This window comes from Tamandua tetradactyla, chromosome X (assembly GCF_023851605.1).
Source record: "Tamandua tetradactyla isolate mTamTet1 chromosome X, mTamTet1.pri, whole genome shotgun sequence".
NCBI lineage: Eukaryota > Metazoa > Chordata > Mammalia > Pilosa > Myrmecophagidae > Tamandua > Tamandua tetradactyla.
Window position 1 is genome coordinate 132,122,120 of NC_135353.1, and position 25,193 is coordinate 132,147,312.

At 37.3% G+C, this 25,193-nt stretch overlaps 1 protein-coding gene across 1 annotated transcript in view; it reads right to left on the reverse strand.

Moving 5' to 3' along the window:
• Positions 1-3,551: 3,551 nt before the first annotated feature.
• Positions 3,552-25,193, reverse strand: part of ATP6AP2 (ATPase H+ transporting accessory protein 2) — a 37,922-nt gene continuing 16,280 nt past the window's right edge. Inside the window, exons 4-9 of the mRNA XM_077145613.1 lie at positions 16,340-16,435; positions 16,049-16,186; positions 14,865-14,918; positions 13,606-13,755; positions 6,607-6,726; positions 3,552-4,690 (exon numbers count right to left, since the gene is read on the reverse strand). Coding sequence (XP_077001728.1) covers positions 4,496-4,690; positions 6,607-6,726; positions 13,606-13,755; positions 14,865-14,918; positions 16,049-16,186; positions 16,340-16,435 — 753 coding nt within the window. The 3' untranslated portion in view covers positions 3,552-4,495. The remainder of the gene's footprint in view (positions 4,691-6,606; positions 6,727-13,605; positions 13,756-14,864; positions 14,919-16,048; positions 16,187-16,339; positions 16,436-25,193) is intronic.

A 25,193-nucleotide genomic window follows, 5' to 3' on the forward strand; every position in this document is an offset into this window, starting at 1 on the left:
GGCAGACAGCACCTTAACCAAAGTTAACATCAAAGGTATCACCAAAAATGAGACTTATTGACATCAAATGCCTCCTAAGGGTGTACTGAGACAGGCATATCACTCGTGTGTTATTCATTCCTAAAATGCATAAACTGAATTTAATCATGAAGACACATCAAACAAACTCAAACTGAAGGACATTCTATAAAATATCTCTTCAAAAATGAACTGTCTCAAATTTAAGGAGACTACAGAGATATGATAACTAAAGGCAATGTGTGTTCTTGGATTGAATCCTGATCCAGCAAGGGATATTAGTGGGATAACTGACAAAATTTAACCAACATTAGTTCCTATTTTTGTAACTAAGAAAATGGCTACATCAATGCCACGATGTTGGATCCAGAGTTCCCTGAATTTTGTATTGTTATAGTTCATATTTATTGATCATTCACAAACCTTAGAAAGTGTTAGTCCACTGAATGCTAATAGCCACAAACCTGGGGTATCACAACATTATATAGATTAAAAGCTCTGATTTACAGAGATTACGGAAACTGCCCCAAATTGTTCAGCTAGTAGGTGATGAATCAGTGAACTGAATTCATCTGTATGACTCGACACATTTTAATCACAATGCTTCTTGCTAATGGCCTTCTGAGACAACTCTACTTTTCCCAGGAACTGTTGCATAGTCAGTCGTTTTGCCATAAAAAGGCTACAAAGAAACTTTAAACCCAAGGTTATAAGGCTTGATGCCACTCAGCAGGTATGGCCATCAACTCCAGTTGCTATATCCCTTGGAAATTGTTGGTCTGATCTTCCACTAAAAAGTCAGATTTAGGGCAGGCAATGGTGGCTCAGTGGTAGAATTCTCGCCTGCTGTGCCAGAGACCTGGGTTCCATTCCCGGTGTCTGTCCACACACACACACACACAAAAGTTTAATTTAACATGGAGCCCAAAATGGGAATGAGAGCTTGTAATTCTGTATAACTTTATGCAATGCCCACATGCATCCCAGAGTATTTTGAGCAGATAATTAAAAAGTATTTTCAAAGTCCCTTCAGGAATAGGAGAAAAATATGGAACTATTAAGCTTTACCATAGGAAATGCCCTGATACTGTTTCAAACATTAAGAACTCCCAAGTCAATAGGCCAAGCCCTTGATCTTGAGGCTTGCTCTTGTGAAGTGTATTTATGTAGCAAACAAACTAAGCTTACCTATAGTCATGCTTGAGTTACTTCCAGAAAACCTCTTTTGTTGCTCAGATGTGGCCTCTCTCTCTCTCTCTCTCTCTAAGCCTAACTCTGCAAGGAAAATCATTATCCTCCCCACTACGTGGGACATGACATCCAGAGGTAAAAATCTCCCTGGCAATGTGGGACATGACTCCTAGGGATAAGCCTGGCCTCAGCATCATGGCATTGACACCTTCTTGACCAAAAGGGAGAAAAGAAATGTAACAAACTAAGGTGTCAGTAGCTAAGAGAGTTCAAACAGAGACAAGAGACTATTCTAGAGGCTACTCCTTTGCAAGCTTCAGCTAGATATTGCTATTTATCAGTCTGCCAAACCCACACAAAACCATTCCTGCCAACCCTAAAGAATATCTAGGGCTCTATCTGAGATTCTACAAAAGTTCCATGCACCATGACTACTTTCCAGAAACCTACAATCTCCAGATAGGTTCCTAGGCCAGATAAGTCCTGAAACCCAGAGGGGCCGGCCTCTCCAGAACATCAACTAGTTTCATCCCTCTCTCCCATATTATTGACAGCTCTTTCCAACATGAAGTTAGAACGGGCATAGTTCAAATACTCCTAAAGATTGGGAGAAAGATCAAAGGAGGAAGAATTAAAACAGAGAAGATAGGATTTATCAAAGGAGTATGACTGCTGAATCATCATTTCGTTTAGTCTCCAGTGTCTTGGAGTAACTGGAAAGAAAAACCTAAAATTGTGTAACTGTAACCCATATCAAAGTCGGAAATCTGTTCTATAACTATTTGTTACAATGTACTTTGAAATGTATTATTTTGTATATATATTTCACAATTAAAAATGTTTAAAAAGTTATGTTTATGGCTTCTATATTGTTCAGTACCAGTAAAAAAGGTTTCAAAATATCATCCCTTCAAAAAAGATATGGCCAGGATGCACAGGTGGTTCAGTGGCAGAATGCTCACCTTCCATGCAGGGGACCCGAGTTTGATTCCCGTATCATGCACCCCCCCAAAAAATGGCCAAAGAAAACAATGGAGCCTATATTGTTCCAACAGAATTAGGCTGTGATCAGTTATCTACATGTAGAATCCCAGCTATTATAGACTTGGAATATTCTACCAATTACATGTAGAGTGGTTGGGTTTTCTCTATCAACGTCAGTTAAATAGTCTGCTACCAGTCTGCCTATAACACAAATCTCAACACTATCTGTGACTTATGTTCCAGAACAAATTAGATTTAATTCAAGAGCAAATCATCAGCAATAGGTATAACAATCTTGGCAGAACATTTATTTTAAATAAATGCTTTTTGCCTAAACTGGACAGAAGGATGCTCATACCATTTACCCCATAAGGATTAGTGCTGTCATGTAATCATTTTTTTTCTTCCCCTAGAACTTAGTCTTATCAGTTTTAAATTACAAAGGCATTGGTTTACTTCATATTTAATCATAATATTCTAACTTCTATGGCAATGTTTATATTAAGAAACTTGTGGAAGAAATGAATTTTAACTACTCTGCCACATTCTAGTCTTCCCCAAACACAGGCCCTGTTGGCTTCCATGGGGGTCAGAGTGAGAAGTGTATCAGGACTAGGCAGTTGGAAAACCCTGACCTCCACAAACTTGGCAAGGGGACAGGAGTGGAGAATACTTCAGTGATTTTATCAAAACATTTTTCTTCCTGTTGAATTGAATATCAGCCTCACAATTTATAGTTCAATGAGAAGCAAAAGGAAAAAAAAATTTCCTCCACTCTATGGAGGTTTAACACTGTAATTGTCAAAGGCATCTTGTAGAAAGTGGTAGAAAATGTACTAAATAGACATCACCTTCCCCAACCCGCCCACCTCAACGTTATTCATAGAAATGATATGATGGTCTTTCCAAGGAGGCAGAAAACACTATCACTAAATCCAAGCATGGGGCTCAGGGGAGACTTGCTCAATTCTCAATACAAAAGTAATTCTGATGCAAAATCACTACATTTAAAACTCTTTTTTTTTTTGGCATGGGTAGGCTCCAGGAATGAACCCCGGTCTCCGGCATGGCAGGCGAGAATTCTGTCACTGAGACACGTTTGCACCACCCTCTAAGTCTTTCAAGAAATAAAACTGTAACCTTAAGTCTACCTTATTCAGATAGTCCTTCATATTAGGACCAATTAGCTGCTTATTCTTGTCTTTAAACATTCTACAGGAAAACATAAGCCTTTCCTACTTAGTCAAGTGTGACTTTATAAACTGTATAAATTCAGTAACAAGAATGGTGATTAAAATGCCTCCCCTATATTGATACTGAATCTCAGGAGGCAGTGAGAATAAACAACAACAACAAAAAAAGCATGAAACCGTTTATATAAATTCAATTCAGATGAAATAAAACCCTGTTTAGGGCTTTTTACAATATATAATAGATTGAGTAGTACTGAAATGACACAAATATAGAATCATTAACTTTATTTGTCATTCTTTATAGACATTGGTCCACTTCCACTTAATATCCTATAGAATGAAGCTGTGCCACAAACCATGGAAACTTACACAGGGGGAAAAGTTTATGAAATAAAAATATTTTATAGTCATGCCCCAAAATGTGCCCCTAAAGATTTGTTTTTGTGTGTATAATTACAAGCATCGATATCTCCACAAAGCTAGTTTCTTCTTAGATCAACACAGTATTTTTAATATACACACCAGACCATATGGATCACAAAACTTTCAGAAGAGGTTAAAAAATTGACATCCTTAGTTTCAAAACTAAGTGACTGTGTAAGCACATCCATATTTTAGGGCTGCTCTAGGTTAAAAACCTTTCCTTTCAATTCAAGAGATATTTACATCAAATTGAGACATTTACAAATGCTTCAAAGTATACAGCAGCCCAAATGTGATTTTCACCAATCCCTTGTAAGGAAGTTAATTAAGCATCATAAGTTTCTCTAGTAAATTCAGTGCATTTTTCCAACATAAATAACACAAGCTATTCTAAATTGTTTACATTTATTTCAGTGCATATTTTCAAATATTAAATGAAATGAAATTACATTATTGGTTATATTATACTTGAGCATATTATGGGCTCTATATCACATAATTTGATTCACATTAACACTATAATTCAATCTAAAAAAAGTCACAGGCACACACAAAATAGAGAACAAAATTTTTGTTTTGTTTTGTAAATTTAAAGTATACTATCTACTTTAAACCACGCTAAAAGATTTATTTTAACAAAATGTCCAATTCCCAAACCCATTTTCTAAGTCTGGCATGAGGAAAGTTCAATCCATTCGTATCTTCTGGTTTGTCATCCTATAAATGATGCTGTCATATCCAGGATCCATGTTCCAAATATTGTAAGAGGTAATAATCACAGCCAAGGCCAAGGCAATCATTATCCAAAGCACCATGTTGAAAACCACAGGATACTCAAAATTATACTTATATGCGAGGTTATAGGGACTTGCTGGGTTGCTCTACAATCAAGAAAAGAAAGGAAATCAAGAGGAAAGAATTTTAACACAGGAAATTATCCCAATTTAGTAGCTATGATTCATCTAACATTTATTCATAAGCGGCATAAGAGCTATTATACTAGGAAGAATCAAGAAGAGGAGCTTCATGGAGAAGAGACTTACACCGTTGGTGGAAGCATAAACTGGTCCAACTGCTTGGGACATTTTGGGAATATCTAATAAAGGTGAATTAGCAGAACTAACTTGGACAATGTTGAAAGAATCTAATACTTAAAAAGTTCTCTAGTCAATTCAAATCTGCTTCTAATAAATATACAGCATCTTGTTCTTTTTTCTTGTTTGACACCTGTTATTTCTTTAATCAGCTTTAACCATTATTTTATGGCTTATCCTATATTTTACTATTTTAAGTTCTGGGGGTAATTCTGCTGTTTGACACTTTAGCTTAACTCACATTCACGGGGACTGGCCCTGACAGTGTTTTACAATTCTTAGAGTTCATATTTGAGGAGACTTAACTGGGGGGTTGCCCGCCCCCCACCCAAACGTGGCTTGTATTGAGAGGCTGGCCTTCTAGAGAGGTTTTACATTTACTTCTACTAGGCACCACAGAAGTCTTACTAGCCCGGGACCAGGTTCTATGTTAATTTCTTGGCACAGAACTTCTGAGAACGTGCAGGTAATATCAATTTGAGCCCCAAACTCATACGAAGGTGGTCCTTTGGTTAAGAATTCCTTGAAACATCACCACTACCAACACATACCCTGAACCAACCCAGAGCCTGAGCACTGTTTTCTAATCTGAGCGCTCACTGAGAGCACAGCTCTTTCAGGATTCCCAGCTTTATATGGAGGGGTCAGTCCCAATCTGTGCTCAAAAAGCCGAAGGTATCATTTCCAGTGTTCTGGTACCCCAAATGTCAAATGTCCCTAAGGCAGCCTGCTTGCTACACAGTTTTCAGGTTTTTCTTATCCATTTTCTCTTTATGTATTTCCCCTACTATCTTGAGAGCTGAACTATACACTCAAAAAGGTGCTGTAATTTTGTATCCAACATTTCTTCACCTCTTGTAGTGGGGAAATTTTCAGGTCATCTAGCCTGCCATGCTGTCTTAAACAGAGGCCCTTCTACTCCAATTCAATTTAGAATGAAACAATGTCAAACCAGTCATCTCCAGATTAGCCTGAACAGGCATTATCTTTGACCTTCTTATTCCAAGTCCCATGTTGCTATCAGTAAAACTGAGCAGGGTGGGGGCTGCAAATGGGTCCAAAGGGGAATGTATATAAATGATTGGATACCTGATTGCAAGCAACTGAAGCCAACCATAGCTAATGTTCTTGGCCATATAATAGTAGTATGAATGCACCTGTACCTAGAGATGCTGAAGCTACCTATACACACACAAACACATGTTTTACCATGGCTAGGACCCCTGCCTACATCCCTACAATGCTTAATATCAAAGCAAGATTCGTGGTACAAAAGTATTAAGTAAATAAAATTACAAAGAGATGTACACAGTGGCTCTTGGAAAATGAGGGACTAACTATGGTACAAAGACAATGTACCTTCTAGAAAAGCACATTCTACAGACTGAATGTCACACAACTCCCTCACATTAATTTCTGATGGTTCCTTATATATACCAATATTTGAATTATCTTATCAGCTTTGACAGATTTACTGTTATCTCTAACTTAAATTCTTGCATTATCTGGTTACAATCCCAAAGAATCAAGCATCACTGGCAAAATACACATACCTATGTGAATAAAAAACATATTTTAATCATAATTGTCCTTCAGTTTTATTGACTGCTCATTCATGTCACCATGAGTAATGTAAGATTTAGTTGGATTTTTTTTCTAAAGTTAATTTTACATTTTAAAGCAAGCTCTAAAAATGTACTTACTGTTGGTTTTGTCTCAAGGATAGTCCTTGCCTTCCTTACAAGGGTCGTGTCGAATGACTTGATAGTCACTAATTCTATCACTGCATTCCCACCATAAAGATTGTACATATCATCTGCAAACTAAAGTTATTTATTAACTTTATTACGAATTTCAAATATATACTTATAAATTATTTATAAAGCTTCTGTGCAGCTATAGAACAATATACATTCACCTTATAGTTCATGAAATACATTTTGTCTTATAATACACAAGTTTTAAAGGTTCTATTATATTAAAACATTCAGGTCCCACTCTGATTAATATCAGAATGAGATGCTTTGGGGCTCTGTCCTCCCACAGACACTTTGCACAACCAGCAAGCACTGGCAGAAACATCTTCCTCAAAGCTCCACAAAACAGCTAAGGGACTGCCTTAACTCACAGGGTGTACATCAAATCAAGAAAATGGCTACTTAAAAGCAGTATCATCTTCCAGTGCCCTGGCTGACCCATCGTCCCAGTGCAGATCCCTGGACCTGGTTCCGGAGAGAACAGACTAACCCTTGAGCATATACTGGAAGCATGTATGTCTGGCCCAATCTGTCTTGGTAACTTGAAGGACTCACTGTCCCAGAACTTGCCCTACATGTAGAAGGTAGCTCATCAAGCTCTCCTACAGGAGACTGTGGGAGAGCAGCCAAGTTGTGCTGCCTAGGGTAAGGGATTGCCATACCATAGTGTACAGGACAGTGAGGAAACTTTCCTAGAGAAGAGGGACATGTGGAACTGTATAAACGGGGGAATCTCTAGAGCCACACATGCATGTCCAAGACAAGATACATGTATAGAGACCAGGGAAACCCCTATGCTTTGGCCTGGAGCTATTCTCTAAACTCACTGCATGGGTAAACCATAAATGAGAGCACTTGCACAGGTTAATCAGGAAAACTGGAAAAGGTGCTTTCTTTTATTATTATTTTTAAATTGGTTAGCTCCGGTATTCATGGAAAGCTGTCATAGCACTAGCTGGACACAAGCTTAAGGAACAGATGCTGCAGACTCAAAATTCCAGTGACCACACCCTAAAAATCAAAATGTCCAGGTTTCAACAAAAGGTTATAAAACACACAAAGAAAAGGAAGTGATGGTCCAGGCAAAGGAGATTAAAGCATTAGAAACCATCAATAAGGAGGACCAGACCTGGGACATTCTGGACAGACTTTTAATATGGTCCTAAATATGCTCTAAGAGCTAAAGGTAAACATGGACAAAGAACTAAAGGAAATCAGGAAGATGAAAGACGAAAACAAAGAGAATATCATTAGAGAGAAACTATGAAAAGGAACCAAACACAGCTGAAGATCAGTAACAGATATTAAAAATCCCTAGAGGAGTTCAACAGCAGATTGGAGTTGGCAGAAGGAAGAAATATTGAACTTGAAGATAAGACTACTGAAGTCATCCAGTCTGAGGAACAAGAAGAATAATGACAAAAAGTGAAAAGGACCTGAGGAATACAGGAATACCAGCAAGCATACCAATATACATATTGGTATATTTTTACATATGTAAAAATACAATATGTATTTTGGGGGGTGGGGTAGGGAAGACGAGTCCCAGAAGGAGAAGATAAAAAGGGCCAGGGAGAATATTCAACTAAAGAATGGCTAAAAACTTTCCAAGTTTAATAAAAGACATGAATATATACATGCAAAATGCTCAAGAAACGTTAAACAGGATAAACCCAAATAGACTCACACTGTGGCTATGGCTATTATAATCAAACTGCTGAATGCCAAAGAGAGGATTCTGAAAGCTGCAAGAGAGAAAAAAGGTGTCACATACAAAGGAACCTCAATAAGATTAAGTGCCAATTTCTCATTGGAACCATGGAGGTAAGTGTTCAAAAAATGGACTGATAGACAGAAAGACAGACAGACAAACAAGTAGAATGAACCAGCAAATGTGGCAAAATGTTAAAATTGGTGGATCTGGGTATGGGGTGGGAAGGGTATGTGTTAGAATTCGTATTATTTTTCTAACTGTCCTATAAGACTGAAAGTATTTCAAATTAAAAAGTTAAAATTTTCAGAAAAGTGTTATATTTCAACATATATTCCAACCAAAATTGCTTTAAGAAACTGAATTTGTTGGCATATAAATTAGGGGAAGGGAAGTAGGAAAGGGAAATAAATTTTCCTAAGTAGTCTCTGGTTAATCACAAGCATCTACAAAGATTTAAATTAGATTGTGAGGATGGTTGTACAACTCTGTGAATATACAAAAACTGTGAAATTATGCACTTAAAATGGCTGAAATGTATCATAAGTGACCTACATCTCAATAAGGCTGTTAAAAATGAACCAGATTAACCAGAGACTACTTTTGAAAATTTATTTTATTTTGCTAAAGCAATTCTAATAAATATCCCAAAGAGATTTTTTATAGGAAAATCCATACAATTAAACTGTGATTATTAGCTAAACCTTCCAAAAGAAAAATAAATGAACAGACAATTCACAAAAGAATAGAGGGTTGGTAAGCATATAAAGAAAACACTTAATCTTTCTTATAATCAAAGAAATGAAAATTAAAACAAAGTGTCTTTTTGTTGGTCCATTAGCAAAACTGTTTAAAATAACAACACCAAGGGATACTGGGCACCCTGTTCTTATAGTGCTGATAGCAGTAAAAACTGATAGAATCTTCCTAGAGGTCATTTGGGCAGATATGTAAGAAAAATTTTTAAATTATGGTATGTCTATTCAGTGGAAGGCAAAGTATAATTCAAAATGGTATTATACAAGAATACTTACAATAAGGATATTCATGTATATTGTTACACACAAAAGTAGGTTAAATAAGAATGGCCATTATCAATAAAACAGAAAATGACAAGTGCTGGAGAGGATGTGGAGAAAGAGGCACACTTACTCACTGTTGGTGGGAATGTAAAATAGTACAACTGCTGTGAAGGGCAGTTTGGCGGTCTCTGGAAGCTAAGTACAGAACTGCCATATGATCTGGCAATACCATTGCTATAGATATTGCTAATCTATTCAGAAGACACAAAGGCAAGAACACAAATGGACATTTGCACACCAATGTTTATAGCAGCATTATTTACAATTACCAAGAGATGGAAGCAGCCAAAATGTCCATCAACAGATGGGTGGCTAAGCAAGCTCTGGTATATACATATGATGGAATACTACGCAGCTGTAAGACGGAATAAAGTCATGAAGCATATAACAACATGGATGGACCTTGAGGACATTATGCTCAATGAGATTAGCCAGAAACCAAAGGACAAATACTGTACAGTCTCACTGATATGAACTAACATTAATGAATAAACATGGAGAATTTCAGTTAAGAACACAGGCCATCAAGAGATAGAAATAGGGTAGATTTTGGGTAATTGGAGCTGAAGGGATACAGATTGTGCAACAGGACTAATTGTAATAATTCAGAAATGGAGAGCACAATACTACCTAATTGTAGCACAATAATGTAAGTACACTGAATGAAGCTGAATGTGAGAATGACAGAGGGAAGAGGGCTGGGGGCACAAATGAAACCAGAATAAAGATAGATGATAACAACTGAAATGGTATAATCTAGGAATGCCTAGAGTGCACAATGATAGTGACTAAATGTACAAATTTAAAAATGTTTTGCATGAGGAAGAACAAAGGAATGTCAATATTGCAGGGTGTTGAAAACAGATGGTAATTCATATTTTAAAACTTTAACTTATGTGTGAGGTTAAAGCAAGAATGTTTATTTGGTACAAAATTTATATTTTGACTAGTACATTTCCTAATATAACTTATATAGACAGTTTAATTGAACACCAAAAGCACATGGAACCTGGAATGGGACATGAGATTTTGTAGCTTTGTCCAGTGACGCCCCGATAAATCCCAGAGTGATTTGAACAGTGAAAAAAAAGTATTTGCAAAGTCCCCTTGGGGGAATGGCAAGAAATGGGGAAAATTCAACTTTCCCATGTGGAGAATTTCTGATCTTCTCACAAGCAGTGGGGACAACTAAAGCAATAGGCCAAGCCCTCAATCTTGGGATTTGTTCATATGAAACTTATCCTCACAAAGGATAGGCTAAAGCCTACTTAAAATCAGGCCTAACAGTCACCCCCAGAGAACGTCTTTGGTTGCTCAGATGTGGCCTCTCTCTCTCTCAGCCAAGACAACAAACAAACTCACTGCCCTCCCCATGTCTACATGGGACATGACTCCCAGGGGTGTAAACTTTCCTGGCAACGTGGACAGAAATTCTAGAATGAGCTGGGAATCAGCATCAAGGGATTGAGAAAATCTTCTAGACCAAAAAGGGGAAGAGAAAAATGAGAAAAAATGAAGTGTCAATGGCTGAGAGATTTCAAACAGAGTCGAGAGGTTATCCTGGAGATCATTCTTACACATTATATAGATATCACCTTTTTAGTTAAGGTATATTGGAGAGGCTGGAGGGAAGTGCCTGAAAATGTAGAGCCTGTGTTCCAGAAGTCATGTTTCCTGAAGATGATTATATAATGTTACAGCTTTTGCAATGTGACTATGTGATTGTGAAAACCTTGTGTCTGATGCTTTTATCTACGGTATGGACAGATGAGTTAAACATATGGATCAGAAATAAATGAATAATGGGGGAACAAATATTAAAATAAATTTGGTAGACTGAAATGCTAGTGATCAATGAAAGGGAGTGGTAAGGGGTACAGAAAAAAATAGGGGAAACAGGCTAAAATATACCGGGTAAATGGAAATACTAGTAGTCAGTGAGAGGGAGGAGGAAAGGGTATGGTATGTATGAGTTTTTTTTCCCAATTGATGCAAATGTTCTAAGAAATGATTCATGGTGATGAATATACAACTATGTGATAATATTGTCAGTTACTGATTATATACCAAGAATGGAATGATCAAATGATAAGAATATTTGTGTTTGTATATTGTTATGTTTAAAAAAAAAAGTCCCCTTGGGGGAATGGTGAGAAAGGGGGAAAATTCAATTTCCCCATTTGGAGAATCCTTGATCTTCTCACAAGCAGTGGGGGAGAACCAAATCAATAGGGTGAACCCTCAATCTTGGGTTTGTTCCTATGAAACTTATCCCTGCAAAGGATAGACTAAGCCTACTTAAAATTAGGCCTAAGAGTCACCCCTAAGAGAACCTCTATTGTTGCTCAGATGTAGCCTATCTCTCTCTCTCAGCCAACATAGCAAGCAAACTCACAGCCCTCCCTCTCTCTATGTGGGACATGACTTCCAGGGGTGTAAACCTCCCTGGCAACATGGGACAGAAATGCTAGAATGAGCTGGGACTCAGCATCAAGGGATTGAGAAAACCTTCTTGACCAAAAAGGGGAAGAGAGAAATGAGACAAAATAAAGTGGTAGTGGCTGAGAGATTTCAGAGTCAAGAGGTTATCCTGGGGGTTCTTCTTATGCATTTTATAGATATCCCCTTTTTAATTTAAGGTGTATTCGAGAGGCTAGAAGGAAGTGCCTGAAATTGTAGAGTTGTGTTCCAGTAGCCATGTTTCTTGACAATGAATGTATAATGATATAGCTTTTGCAATGTGACTATGTGATTGGGAAAACCTTGTGTCTGATGTTCCTTCTATCTACAATATTGACAGATGAGTAAAAAATATGGATTAAAAATAAATAAATAATAGGGGGAACAAATGTTAAAATAAATTGAGAAAATTGAAATACTAGTGAACAATGAAAGGGAGTGGTAAGGGGTATAGAAAAAAATAGGGAGAACAAAGGTTAAAATATATTGAGTAGATGGAAACAGTAGTGGTCAACGAGAGGGAGGGGTATGGGGAATAGTATGTGTGAGTTTTTTCTTTTTATTTATTTTTCTGAGTGATGCAAATGTTCTAAAAAATGATCACGGTGATGAATATACTACTATGTGATGATATTATGAGCCACTGATTGTACACCATACCTGGAATGTTTGTATGTTAAGAATGTTTGTGTTTGCTTGTTTTGGTTTGATAATACAAAATACATTAAATTAAAAAACAAACAAACAAAAAAAGGTTAAGTAGCTATATTCAGCAGGATCCTTTAAAAAACGTGTAAATACCCTTACAAAAATAGTTAGAATAATAAATGCTCAGTGTTAACAAGGCTTTATCTGTGAATAGCAGGATTACAGGAGACTTGCTTTCCTGTATTTTCCATTATGGGCACATATTACTTGGCACAAGAAAAAATAAGTAAAGAAGAGAAATACCTAAAAGAAAGATGGGCAAAAGATGCTCCATTATGGGTACATATTACTTGGCACAAGAAAAAATAAGTAAAGAAGAGAAATACCTAAAAGAAAGATGGGCAAAAGATGCAAGGAAGAGACAAATCACAAAAGAAATCTAAGTGACCAAAGGTAACAAAAATAGTGCAACCTTAGAAAAAAAGAAGTGTATTTAGATAACATATTATTTTTGCTCATCAAACTGATAAATTATATATGTAATAAGATTCCATGCAGTGTTGGAATATGGAGATAAATGTACTCTCATATACAGTGGTATAAATGCATATAAACTTTCTGGAAGACAATTTGATAATATGTACTAAAAGCCTTAAAAATGTTCACATCCTCTCACCCAGTAATATAAACAAAGTGTGGTATATTCATTCATTAACATTTATTGCCTCCATTAAAGAATCCAATTAAGAAAAAATACTTCGTGGTCCTGGAGAATATTCATGCAATGTTTTTAAGTTAAGAAAAAAAAAAGGATTGTGCTGAAATTATTAATCATTTTCTAATGCTGCCCCTACCAACATTAGGAAGGAATATCCTAACATACCCCTTTAACCCTACTCCACCCTTGGTCACTAAAGTGAGAGGACTCTCAAAGAAGGCAAGTAAGACTTCAATATATTGTTGTACAAAGGAGGTTCTTCCATTAAGAGACTAAAAGCGAAATGGTTACATACTCCAACCTTTCATATCGCATTACTAATTTACCTTTTGCAGCGCATCAACAAGAATCTTAGAAGCATCTCTGAATTGTTCAGAGTCTTCCCCGTAACGTTTCCCAATTTCATCCAAACCTGCCAGTTCCAGTGAATATAAATCAGGAGAATGATCCTTGGCTAGATGCTTATGTCGAGACAACTTGGGAGAACAACAAAAAAGGTAGAGGATAAAATAAGATGTCAAACACAGACAGCTGAAGTTTTATGCCTAACTCAACTAGGCTGAAAAGAACCACACCAGTGTGCCACAGTATACAAACAGTAAAATGGTGGCAAACTGAACCAACTTAAAATGGGAGTTTCTGATAAAACAAATCCCACACAAATCTTGTTTTTAGAAGCAGTTATAAAGGACTCCCTGAATATTCAATAAGAGCTCTTTAAAAATTCCTCAGTTTCAAAAACTCAGATATGGGCTAGACTATGAAAGGACAGATGGTTGGACCAATTTGATGCCAGGAAAGCAAGAGCCATAAGTACTCAGAGACTAGACACCTCCCATATGCCCTCCCTTCCCATACATCCTCCCAGGCCCGCATCTCTACACTTTCAGCCTCTCCAAACTAGGAAAAAGTTTAAGAAACAAACAGGTATAAGTTTTTCTATTGACCCCAAGAATTATTTAAAAATACAAATCTGGCGGGCTACGGTGGCTCAGCAGGTAAGAATGCTTGCCTGCCATGCCCGAGGACCCGGGTTCGATTCCTAGTGCCTGCCCATGTTAAAAAAAAAAAAAAAGAGAGAGACTACAAAGGTGCTGTATTTATATATCATACCTGGGAATGGTTTAAAAATACAAATCTTTCACCAAAAAAATAACCTTCAGACATGTCTATTCCCTTCTTTAATGACTTGTACGTGGTGAACAGCATTGTTAGTCCAAACTTAGTCCAAATTATTATTTCTATTTTAGACCCAAAGATAAAGAAATGGAAATTAAGTCTTAACGTCTGACAAGAAATTAACGGCCAAGTTAGGACTACAGCAAGGATGTCCCTCCTCCAGGCCTGTGTTCTTGGAGGATACGCTGTCTCTCCTAAAAGTAAAAATGTGACGCAATGTGACTATAACAAGAGAAGAGTTTTAAAAAGTCCCGACAATGCTAATTTCTCAACTCTCGTGAGATCATAAACCTAGAGCATTATTAATCAAATTTTCCAATTGGTTTCACTATTGTTCAAGGATTCTCTAGAAATGTCTTTTGGAAGCAAAATAAATGGAACTGAAAAATGAGAGCAACCTACTTACCAAACTTGAAATATCATGTAGCACTTGCAGCTCAGAAAGGAAGAGTAGGTCAACCTTCAGAGAGCCAAAAGTAATGAGCATATTAATTATGCATCAGAGATCTGGATTTGCCATTTATCAAGTAAGGCACAGGATATCACAAATGTTAATCACATAAGTGAATTTATCTGATAACTGTTATCCATTTTGTAGGTTTGTTTCAAACGAAAATGCAGATAAAACATTGTTTCTTTTTAACAAAAAGGTGATGTCATTCCCTAGCAGTGACTACCACTCAGTAGCTATATTTTTGATAAAGCTATAATATAGCATCCAAACTGTAAAGCGGTTTTCCCTCAAGGCATGAGGATACTGTGGCACAGTGTCATGAGGTCTTACCAATGGCCCAGTTTCCTCACTGCTCCTCAATACTTTCTCCAATATGGTGGTCCTGATCATCCACAGCAGACAGGATGGAAACTGCCACAAAGGTGGCATATCATGTGGTTAAGAGAATACATGGATTGATGGTAACGCCAAAGGGCAGGAGCCAAAAGCTGAGGTGGTTGCCCTCTCCACTGACTGTACTGTTAAGAGTGAACTGGATATACGGGCAGATGAGTAAGAAAATTAAGACAAAAAAAATACATAAATAATTGGGCGGGATAAGAGGTATAGGATCTTTTGGGTATTCTTTTGAATTTTTTTTTGGAGTAATGAAAATGTTCAAAAATTGATTGTGGTGATGAAAGCACAACTGTATGATTTTCCTGTGAACCACTAATTGTACTTTGGATGACTATATGGTATGTGAATATATCTCAGTAAAATTGTGTTAAAAGAAAAAAAAAGAGAACTGGAAAAATGTGGCGAAACATTAGCAGTGGCTGTGAATAATGGCCCCTACATTACCAGACTCATCACAATTCCATCAGCCACCAAGCAGATACCATGATCTCTGGCCTATATGGATCAATTGGTAGCAATCCTCTAATACTAGTTACTATAGTTCATCTCACAAAATGAGTTAGGTTTATTCATGAGATTCAGAAGAAAATCGCACAAAAAGGAAGATTATACTACAGCAGTACTTTTACAACATTTTTCATTTTCTAAAATTTCAAGTTTGCTGTAAAGTCAGTAGCATAAAGAATGGGAAATTAGTAATAATGGTCATTCAGTCATTCAATAACTGTATTACTTACTTCATTGTTCCTACTCAGAGAATTGAGGGGAAGTGAATTCAGAACAGAGTTTTCTTGAAACAGGCAATTATGGAGCTGTCGTAATGTTACTGAAAGGTCTTCAAAAACGGAGTTTGCCTTCCCCACCATATACACTCTCTGCAATAAGAACCCAAAGTTTTAAATTACATTCTACAGACTAAATTCCAATATACAGAGGTCTGACAGCACTTTTCATAAAATTAGTTTTAAATTTTCATTAAATAATGAAAGTTTATTTTTTAAGCATCAAATAAAAATTATATCACTTACTTCCTCACTGGGAGCCAACTGCAAAACTACAGGAGTTTCTTCAGAAAATAAGGAATGAATGGAATTTGCAACGCTGTCAAGACTAAAAGGAACTGCCTGAAATTTAAGAGTAAGACCTTAATCATTACCTGAATCAAAGTGGGAAGAAAAATCACTCAGATGGTATTAAAAAAAACAAAAAACAAAAAAGGAGCACTAAGTTGGGTGGCGGGGGGGAGGGCACCAACATTTTCAAAAGACCCAAACTATTTTCAAAGTCTTTTTATGAGTAGAGGATATTAAACAAACCCCTAGGATGCCAACAAATTTACATCTCCCATTGTGCCTACGTGGAAAATAACTTGCCAACAACATAATCTGCTCAGTCATCATTTTCTGGTGGTCATTTTTGTATCTTTAACAGTAGTACATTTGGTTTCAATATTGATTAAATGTGCCTCAATAAATGCGTATTCCACAATAAAGTTATCAGCTTGCATTTAAGGAGAAGGTCAAACAGAGGAATTTGAAGTACTGAAATTTAACTGAAAGAGAAACAGACCTAATATTTCATTTCAAATTTTGAAAAATGTTTAATAAAATATAGGGTTTGTCTTCAAATAGACTGAAGTCACTTAGACAAGGTGTTCCTGTCACAAGAAATGTGAAGTCTTATACTGTGAAATGAAATCAACTCTTTTTCTTACTCAAGATGCATATTAACTCTTCCCCAATTTCTCTTAAAATTAGTTGTTGAGTCATAGTGAGAGGCAGAGTTCAAATCTGCAAAAGCATACCAATATCAACTTCTTTTAGACAGCCACAAGTCCTTTTTTTTCTTTTTGCAACCATACATTTCACCACCTCAAGCTTTGGAGGGGATACAAGAACATGTAACACAAACTCTACAGCAGCACTTCACCCAGTGAAATGGTATTTGTGTCAGGAATGTTGAAGATTAAAGGTAACATGTCCCTAGCAAACAAACTGGAGAAGCTAATCAATCAGGTAGACAACAGACCATGAAGGAAAAGAAAAATGTAAATAGACTATTAAACTCAAAAAGTAAAAAGCTCAGCTGTTTAAATCTTATGTTTGTTTTCTTTCCTACTGTGTGATAAATATAGGAAATCCTACCTGACCAAAGACAGGCTTCATCCCTGCTCTCCCTCTCAGATATCTCTTCCTGTAACACCCTGGAAGCACACTGAGCTTTGCCTGCTATAAACTGCACACAGACTGGCCTGAGCACAACTTATTTTGAGAAGAGAGAAAATACCAAGAAGTTTACCCAATAACTTCTTGTTAATAACTTGTATGTTAGTCCCTGGTACCTAGTGACCTTTGTTCTTGAACCATGTATAATCTGTAGAGCAGACTATAGGTGCAGACATACTCAAGCAAACTTCCTGCCATCTCCCTGACCGGCATAAGGCAGCTGCAGCTCTCTATACACAAGTTTCCCTAATAAATGCCTGGACTGATCACCAGGTATTTAGTGTCTGTTACTTCAGAACCTCAACTGGCCCTGCTGTAGGGCAGTTTGGGGTAGTCCCTGCTGGGTCTTCTCCTATTTCTTCTTTCAGGGCAAATCCTTCCTGTTGGCTCAGTAAGACACACCACCTATTCTATTCTAAGGATATGCATGTTTGTCCCAGAGAAATTGGAATTTCTATATTGCTATCACTTGAAATTCTAATTAAAATAGACAGCTTAGGGGGCTGTGCCAAGATGGCAGCTTAGCGAGGTGTGGGATTTAGTTCATCCTCCAGAACAGCTACCAAATAGCCAGGAACAGTACAGAACAACTGTTGGGGCCATGTCAGTGACCGGACACACAGTGTACCCCAGTCTGGACCAGATGGACTATATGAGAGCCCCCCCAGAACCGTGAGTTCCCCAAGCCAAGGCGGCTGGCGCCCCTCCCCCACAGGCTGCTTCTGAGAGGGGTAAGGAAAGGGACTTTACCAGCAGCAGGGACTGAGCACAACTAAGCTCCAATTGCGGAATTAATGCACAAATTCTGATTACTAAAAATAGGCCCCCAGCTCAGCTGAACCTCGAGTCAAAGCTGAGGTTGCTGATTTTTGCCCCAGCACTGAGGGGGCAGGGCTGACAGAAAAAGAAAAAAAGAAACAGAGGCACTTAATACTTGAAGGGGTCTAGAACCTGAAGGAAAGGAGAAGGCACATAGAATCTGAAGGTACACGAAGGAAGATACCAACTTATGCTCTAGACTGGCAAACCCGAGGAATGGGGGTCCTGCTCTGAGAAGGATTTTTCTCTCTCTTTTTTTTTTTTTGTGGCTGTGTTTCTACGGCTTGACTACCTTTGGATACAGCAGCAGGGCTTCTCAGGCTGCAACTGCCCCAGGAACAGGCAGAAACAAACTTGTTTGAGAGCTTGTCTGGAGCCTGTGCCTACCCCAGGAGAGGGGTGGGACCCAGCTTAGGTAGAATCCTTTCCTCAAGGAATTCAGACCCCAGGGTCTGGAAAATTGAAGCAATTAAAGCCAACCTACAACCTCTCCTCTGTTTCCACCACACCACAGCAGGGACAGTAGGCTGAAGTTAAAGGTACCGTGTCACAGTATGCAGGCAGAAAAGTGCCACATACTGGGTAGGACAGGAAAACCAAAGAGCCCAGAGACCTCACAGGAAAGTCTTTCAAAGTGCTGGGTCTCACCCTCAGGGAAAACTGATACAGGTGACTCTTTCCTTCTAACAGGAGGCCAGTTTGGTGTGGGAAAATCTGGCTGGGGTCTATAATACCTAAGTAGACCCTCCTAAGGGGGTGGGAGGGTAAGTACCATACAGGCAGGGCAAGAAACAAGAAAACAAAAACAGAAAATTTTGCTCTGTGAAACAAAACCTAGGCTAGTGGTCAAGAATAAGCTGAACTGAATGTCAAAGAACAGATAGACAACAAAGTCATCCAGCAAAGAAAATCCTAGGTAAAAGAAGTGAAAACAATCTCCAAATTAAACTAATTAAGGTAATTAAATGTCCAGATGCCAGCAAAAAATAACAAATCACACTAGGAAAACTGAAGATATGGCCCAGTCAAAGGAACAAATCAACAATTCAAATGAAATACAGGAGTTCAAACAATTAACTCAGAATGTTCGAACTAATGTGGAAAACCTCATCAAAAATCAAATCAAAAAATTGAGGGAAGATATAAAGAAGAGAAGTAATGAACAAAAAGAAGAAATCGAAAGTCTGAAAAAACAAGTCACAGAACTTATGAGAGTGAAAGGCACAGTAGAAGAAATGAACAAAACAATGGAAACCTACAATGTCAGATTTCAAGAGGCAGAAGATAGGATAGGTGAACTGGAGGACAGAACATCTGAAATCCAACAAGCAAAAGAAAATATAGGGAAAAGAATGGAAAAATATGAGCAGGACTCAGGGAACTGAATGAGATCATGAAGCGCATGAATATACATGTTGTAGGTGTCCCAGAAGGAGAAGACAAGGGAAACAGAGGAGAAAAACTAATGGAGGAAATTATCACTGAAAACTTTCCAACTCTTATGAAAGACTTAAAATTACAGATCCAAGAAGTACAGCATACCCCCAACAGAATAGATCCAAGCAGATGTACTCCAAGACACTTACTAATCAGAATGTTAGAGGTCAAAGAGAAAGAGAGAATCTTGAAAGCAACAAGAGAAAAGCAATTCATTACATACAAGGGAAGCCCAATATGACTACGCATAGATTTCTTAGCAGAAACCATGGAGGCAAGGAGACAGTGGGATGATATGCTTAAATTACTAAAAGAGAAAAACTGCCAACCAAGAATTTTATACCCAGCAAAATTGTCCTTCAAAAATGAAGGAGAAATTAAAACATTTTCAGACAAAATAATCACTGAGAATCTGTGACCAGGAGACTGGCTCTGCAAGAAATACTAAAGGGAGCACTAAAAGCAGGTACTAAAAGACAGGCGAGAGAGGTGTGGAGAAGAGTGCAGAAATGAAGATTATCAGTAAAGGTAAAAAGAAGAAAAATTAGATATGACATAAAATCCAAAAGGCAAAATGGTAGAAGAAAGTACTACCCGTACATTAATAACACTAAATGTTAATGGATTAAACTCCCCAATCAAAAGACATAGACTGGCAGAATAGATTAAAAAACAGGAGCCATCTATATGCTGTCTACAGGAAATACATCTTAGACACAAGGATAAATACAGGTTGAAAGTAAAAGGTTGGGAAAAGATATTTCACGCAAATAATAATCAGAAAAAAGCAGGAGTAACTATACTAATATCCAACAAATTAGACTTCAAATGTAAAACACTTAAAAGAGACAAAGAAGGATACTATGTATTAATAAAAGGGACAATTCAATAAGAAGACATAACAACCATAAATATTTATGCACCGAGCCAGAATGCTCCAAAATACATGAGGCAAACACTGAAAACACTGAAAAGAGAAATAGACACATCTACCATAATAGTTGGAGACTTCAATTCCCTACTCTCATCAATGGACAGAACATCCAGACAGGGGATCAATAAAGAAACAGAGAATTTGAATAATACAATAAGTGAGCTAGATTTAACAGACGTTTATAGAACATTACACCTCATAACAGCAGGATACACCTTTGTCTCAAGTGCTCATGGAACATTCTCAAGGATAGACCAAATGCTGGGTCCCAAAGCAAGTCTCAATAAATTTAAAAAGATTGAAATAATACAAAACACTTTCTCAGATCATAAAGGAATGAAGTTAGAAATCAATAATAGGCAGAGTGCCAGAAAATTCACAAATATCTGGAGGCTCAACAACACACTCTTAAACAACCAGTGGGTCAAGGAAGAAATTACAAGAGAAATCAGTAAATATCTCGGGGCAAATGAAAATGAAAACACAACATATCAAACTTTATGGGATGTAGCAAAGGCAGTGCTGAGAGGGAAATTTATTGCCCTAAATGCCTATATCAAAAAAGAAGAAAGGGCAAAAATTGAGGAACTAACTGTTCACTAGGAAGAACTAGAGAAAGAATTGCAAACTAACCCCAAAACAAGCAAAAGGAAAGAAATAAGGAAGATTAGAGCAGAAATAAATGAAATTGAGAACATGAAAGCAATTGAGAAAATCAACAAAATCAGAAGCTGGTTTTATGAGAAAATCAGTAAGATTGATGGACTCTTAGTGAGGTTGACAAAAAGAAGAAGAGAGAGGATGCAAATAAATAAAATTAGAAATGGAAGAGGAGACATAACCACTGACCCCACAGAAATAAAGGAAGTAATGACATGATACTATGAACAACTTTATGCTAATAAGCTCGACAATGTAGATGAAATGGACAACTTTCTAGAAAGACATGAACAACCAACACTGACTCGAGAAGAAAAGACGACCTCAACAAACCAATCACAAGTAAAGAAACTGAATCAGTCATTAAGAAGCTCCCCAAAAAGAAAAGTCCAGGACCAGATGGCTTCACATGTGAATTCTACCAAACATTCAAGGAAGAAATCGTACCAATCCTGCTGAAACTCTTCAAAAAAACTGAAGAGGAAGGAAAGCTACCTAACTCATTCTATGAAGCCAACATCACCCTCATACCAAAGCCAGACAAAGATATTACAAAAAAAGAAAACTCTCAGACCAATCTCTCTAATGAATATAGATGCAAAAATTCTCAACAAAATTTTAGCAAATTGAACCCAGCAGCACATTAAAAGAATTATACACCATGACTAAGCAGGATTCATCCCAGGTATGCAAGGATGGTTCAACATAAGAAAATCAATTAATGTAATATACCATATCAACAAATCAAAGCAGAAAAACCACATGATCATCTCAATTGACGCAGAACAGGCATGTGACAAAATTCAACATCCTTTCTTGCTGAAAACACTTCAAAGGATAGGAATACAAGGGAACTTCCTTAAAATGATAAAGGGACTATATGAAAAACCCACAGCTAACATCCTCCTCAATGGGGAAAAACTGAAAACTTTCCCAAGACCAGGAATAAGACAAGGATGTCCACTATCACAACTGTTATTCAATATTGTGTTGGAAGTTCTAGCCAGAGCAATTAGACAAGAAAAAGAAATATCAGGCACCAAAATTGGAAAGGTAGAAGTAAAACTCTCACTGCTGGCAGATGATATGACACTATATGTTGAAAACCCTGAAAAACCCACAGCAAAACTACTAGAGCTAATAAATGAGTACAGCAAAGTGGCAGGTTACAAGATCAACACTCAAAACTCTGTAGTGTTTCTATATACTAGTAATGAACAATCTGAGGGGAAAATCAAGAAACGAATTCCATTTACAATTGCAACCAAAGGAATAAAATATTTAGGAATAAATTTAACTAAAGAGACAAAAGACCTATACAAAGAAAATTCAAGAAACTGTTAAATCAAAGAAGACCCAAATAAATGGAAGGGTATACTGTGTTCATGGATTGGAAGACTAAATATAGTTAAGATATCAATTCTACCTAAACTGATTTACAGATTCAATGCAATACCAATTAAAATCCCAAAACCTACTTTTCAGAAATAGAAAAACCAAAAACCAAATTTATCTGAAAGGGCAGGGTGCCCCAAATAGCTAAAAGTATCTTGTGAAAGAAAAATGAAGCTGGAGGTCTCACATTACCTGACTTTAAGGCATATTATGAAGCTACAGTGGTCAAAACAGCATGGTATGGGCATAAAGATAGATATATTGACCAATGGAATCAATAGAGTGTCCAGACATAGACCCTCTCATTTATGGACAATTGATCTCTGTTTAAGGCAGTCAAGCCAACTCACCTGAGACAGAACAGTCTCTTCAATAAATGCTGCCTAAGAACTGGATATCCATATGTAAAAGAATGAAAGAGGATCCATATCTCACATCCTATACAAAAATTAACTCAAAATGGATCAAAGACCTCAATATTAGATCTAAGACCATAAAACTGTTACAAAAAATGCAGGGAAATATCTTATAAATTTTATAATAGGAGGTGGTTTCCTAGACCTTACACCCAAAGCATGAGCACTGAGGAAACAAATAAATAGGAACTCCTTAAAATTAAACACTTTTGTGCATCAAAGAACTTCGCCAAGAAAGTAAAAAGATGATAGCCTACACAATGGGAGACAATATTTTGAAACAATATATCAGCTAAAGGTCCAGTATCCAGAATATATAAAGAGATTGTTCAACTCAACAACAAAAGACAGACAAGCCAATTACAAAATGGGCAAAAGACTTGAACAGACACTTCTAAGAAGAGGAAATACAAATGGCCAAAAGGCACATGAAAAGATGCTCAACTTTCCTGGCTATTAGGGAAATGCAAATCAAAACCACAATGAGATATCATCTCACACCCACCAGAAAGGCCATTATCAATAAAACAGAAAATGACAAGTGCTGGAGAAAATGTGGAGAAAGAGGCACACTTATCCACTGTTGGTGGGAATGTCAAATGGTATAACCGCTGTGGAAGGCAGTTTGGTGGTTCCTCAAAAAGCTGAATATAGAACTGCCCTATGATCCGGCAATACCAATGTTAGGTATCTACTCAGGGGACATAAGGGCAAGGACACAAATGGACATTTGCACACCAATGTTTATAGCAGCATTATTTATAATTGCAAAGAGATGGAAACAGCCAAAATGTCCACCAACAGATGAGTGGCTAAACAAACTGTGGTATATACATACGATGGAATATTATGCAGCTGTAAGACAGAATAAAGTTATGAAGTATGCAACAACATGGATGGACCTTGAGGACATTATGCTGAGTGAAATTAGCCAAAAACAAAAGGACAAATACTGTACAGTCTCACTGATATGAACTGACATTAGGGAATAAACTTGGAGAATTTCACTGGTAACAGAGACCATCAGGAGACAGAAATAGGGTAAGATATTGGGTATTTTGAGATGAAGGAATACAGACTGTGCAACAGGACTGATTGTAAAAACTCAGAAATGGATAGCACAATACTACCTAAGTGTAATACAATTATGTTAGAACACTGAATGAAGCTAAATGTGAGAATGATAGAGGGAGGAGGCCTGGGGGCACAAATGAAACCAAGAAGAAAGACAATAAAGACTGAGATTGTATAATCTAGGAATGCCTAGAGTATATAATGATAGTGACTAAATGTACAAATTTAAAAACGTTTTTGCATTAGGAAGAACAAAGGAATGTCATTACTGCAGGGTGTTGAAAATAGATGGTAATTAATATTTTAAAATTTTAACTTATGTTTGAGACTAAAGCAAAAAATGTTTGGTACAAAATTTATATTTTGGCTAGTGCATTTCCTAATATAACTTATGTGAACAGCTTAATTGAACACCATAAGTACACGGAACCTTGAGTAGGGCATAAGATTTTGTACTATTTGTCCAGAATGATGCCCCAATAAATCCCAGAGTGATTTGAACAGTGAGTAAAAAAGTATATGCAAAGTCCCCTTGGGGGAATGGTGAGAAAGGGGGAAAATTCAAGTTCCCCACGTGGAGAATTTTTGATATTCTCACAGGCAGTGGGGACAACCAAAACAATAGGCTGAGCCCCCAATCTTGGGCTTTGTTCATATAAAACTTAACCCCACAAAGGATAGGTCAAGCCTACTTAAAATTAGGCCCAAGAGTCACCCCCAAGAGAACCTCTTTTGTTGCTCAGATGTGGCCTCTCTCTCCAGCCAGCACAAGCAGACTCACCGCCCTCCCCCTGTGTACATGGGACATGACTCCCAGAGGTGTGGACCTTCCTGGCAACGTGGGACAGAAATCAGAATGAGCTGAGACTCAGCATCAAGGGATTGAGAAAACCTTCCCGACCAAAAGGGGGAAGAGTGAAAT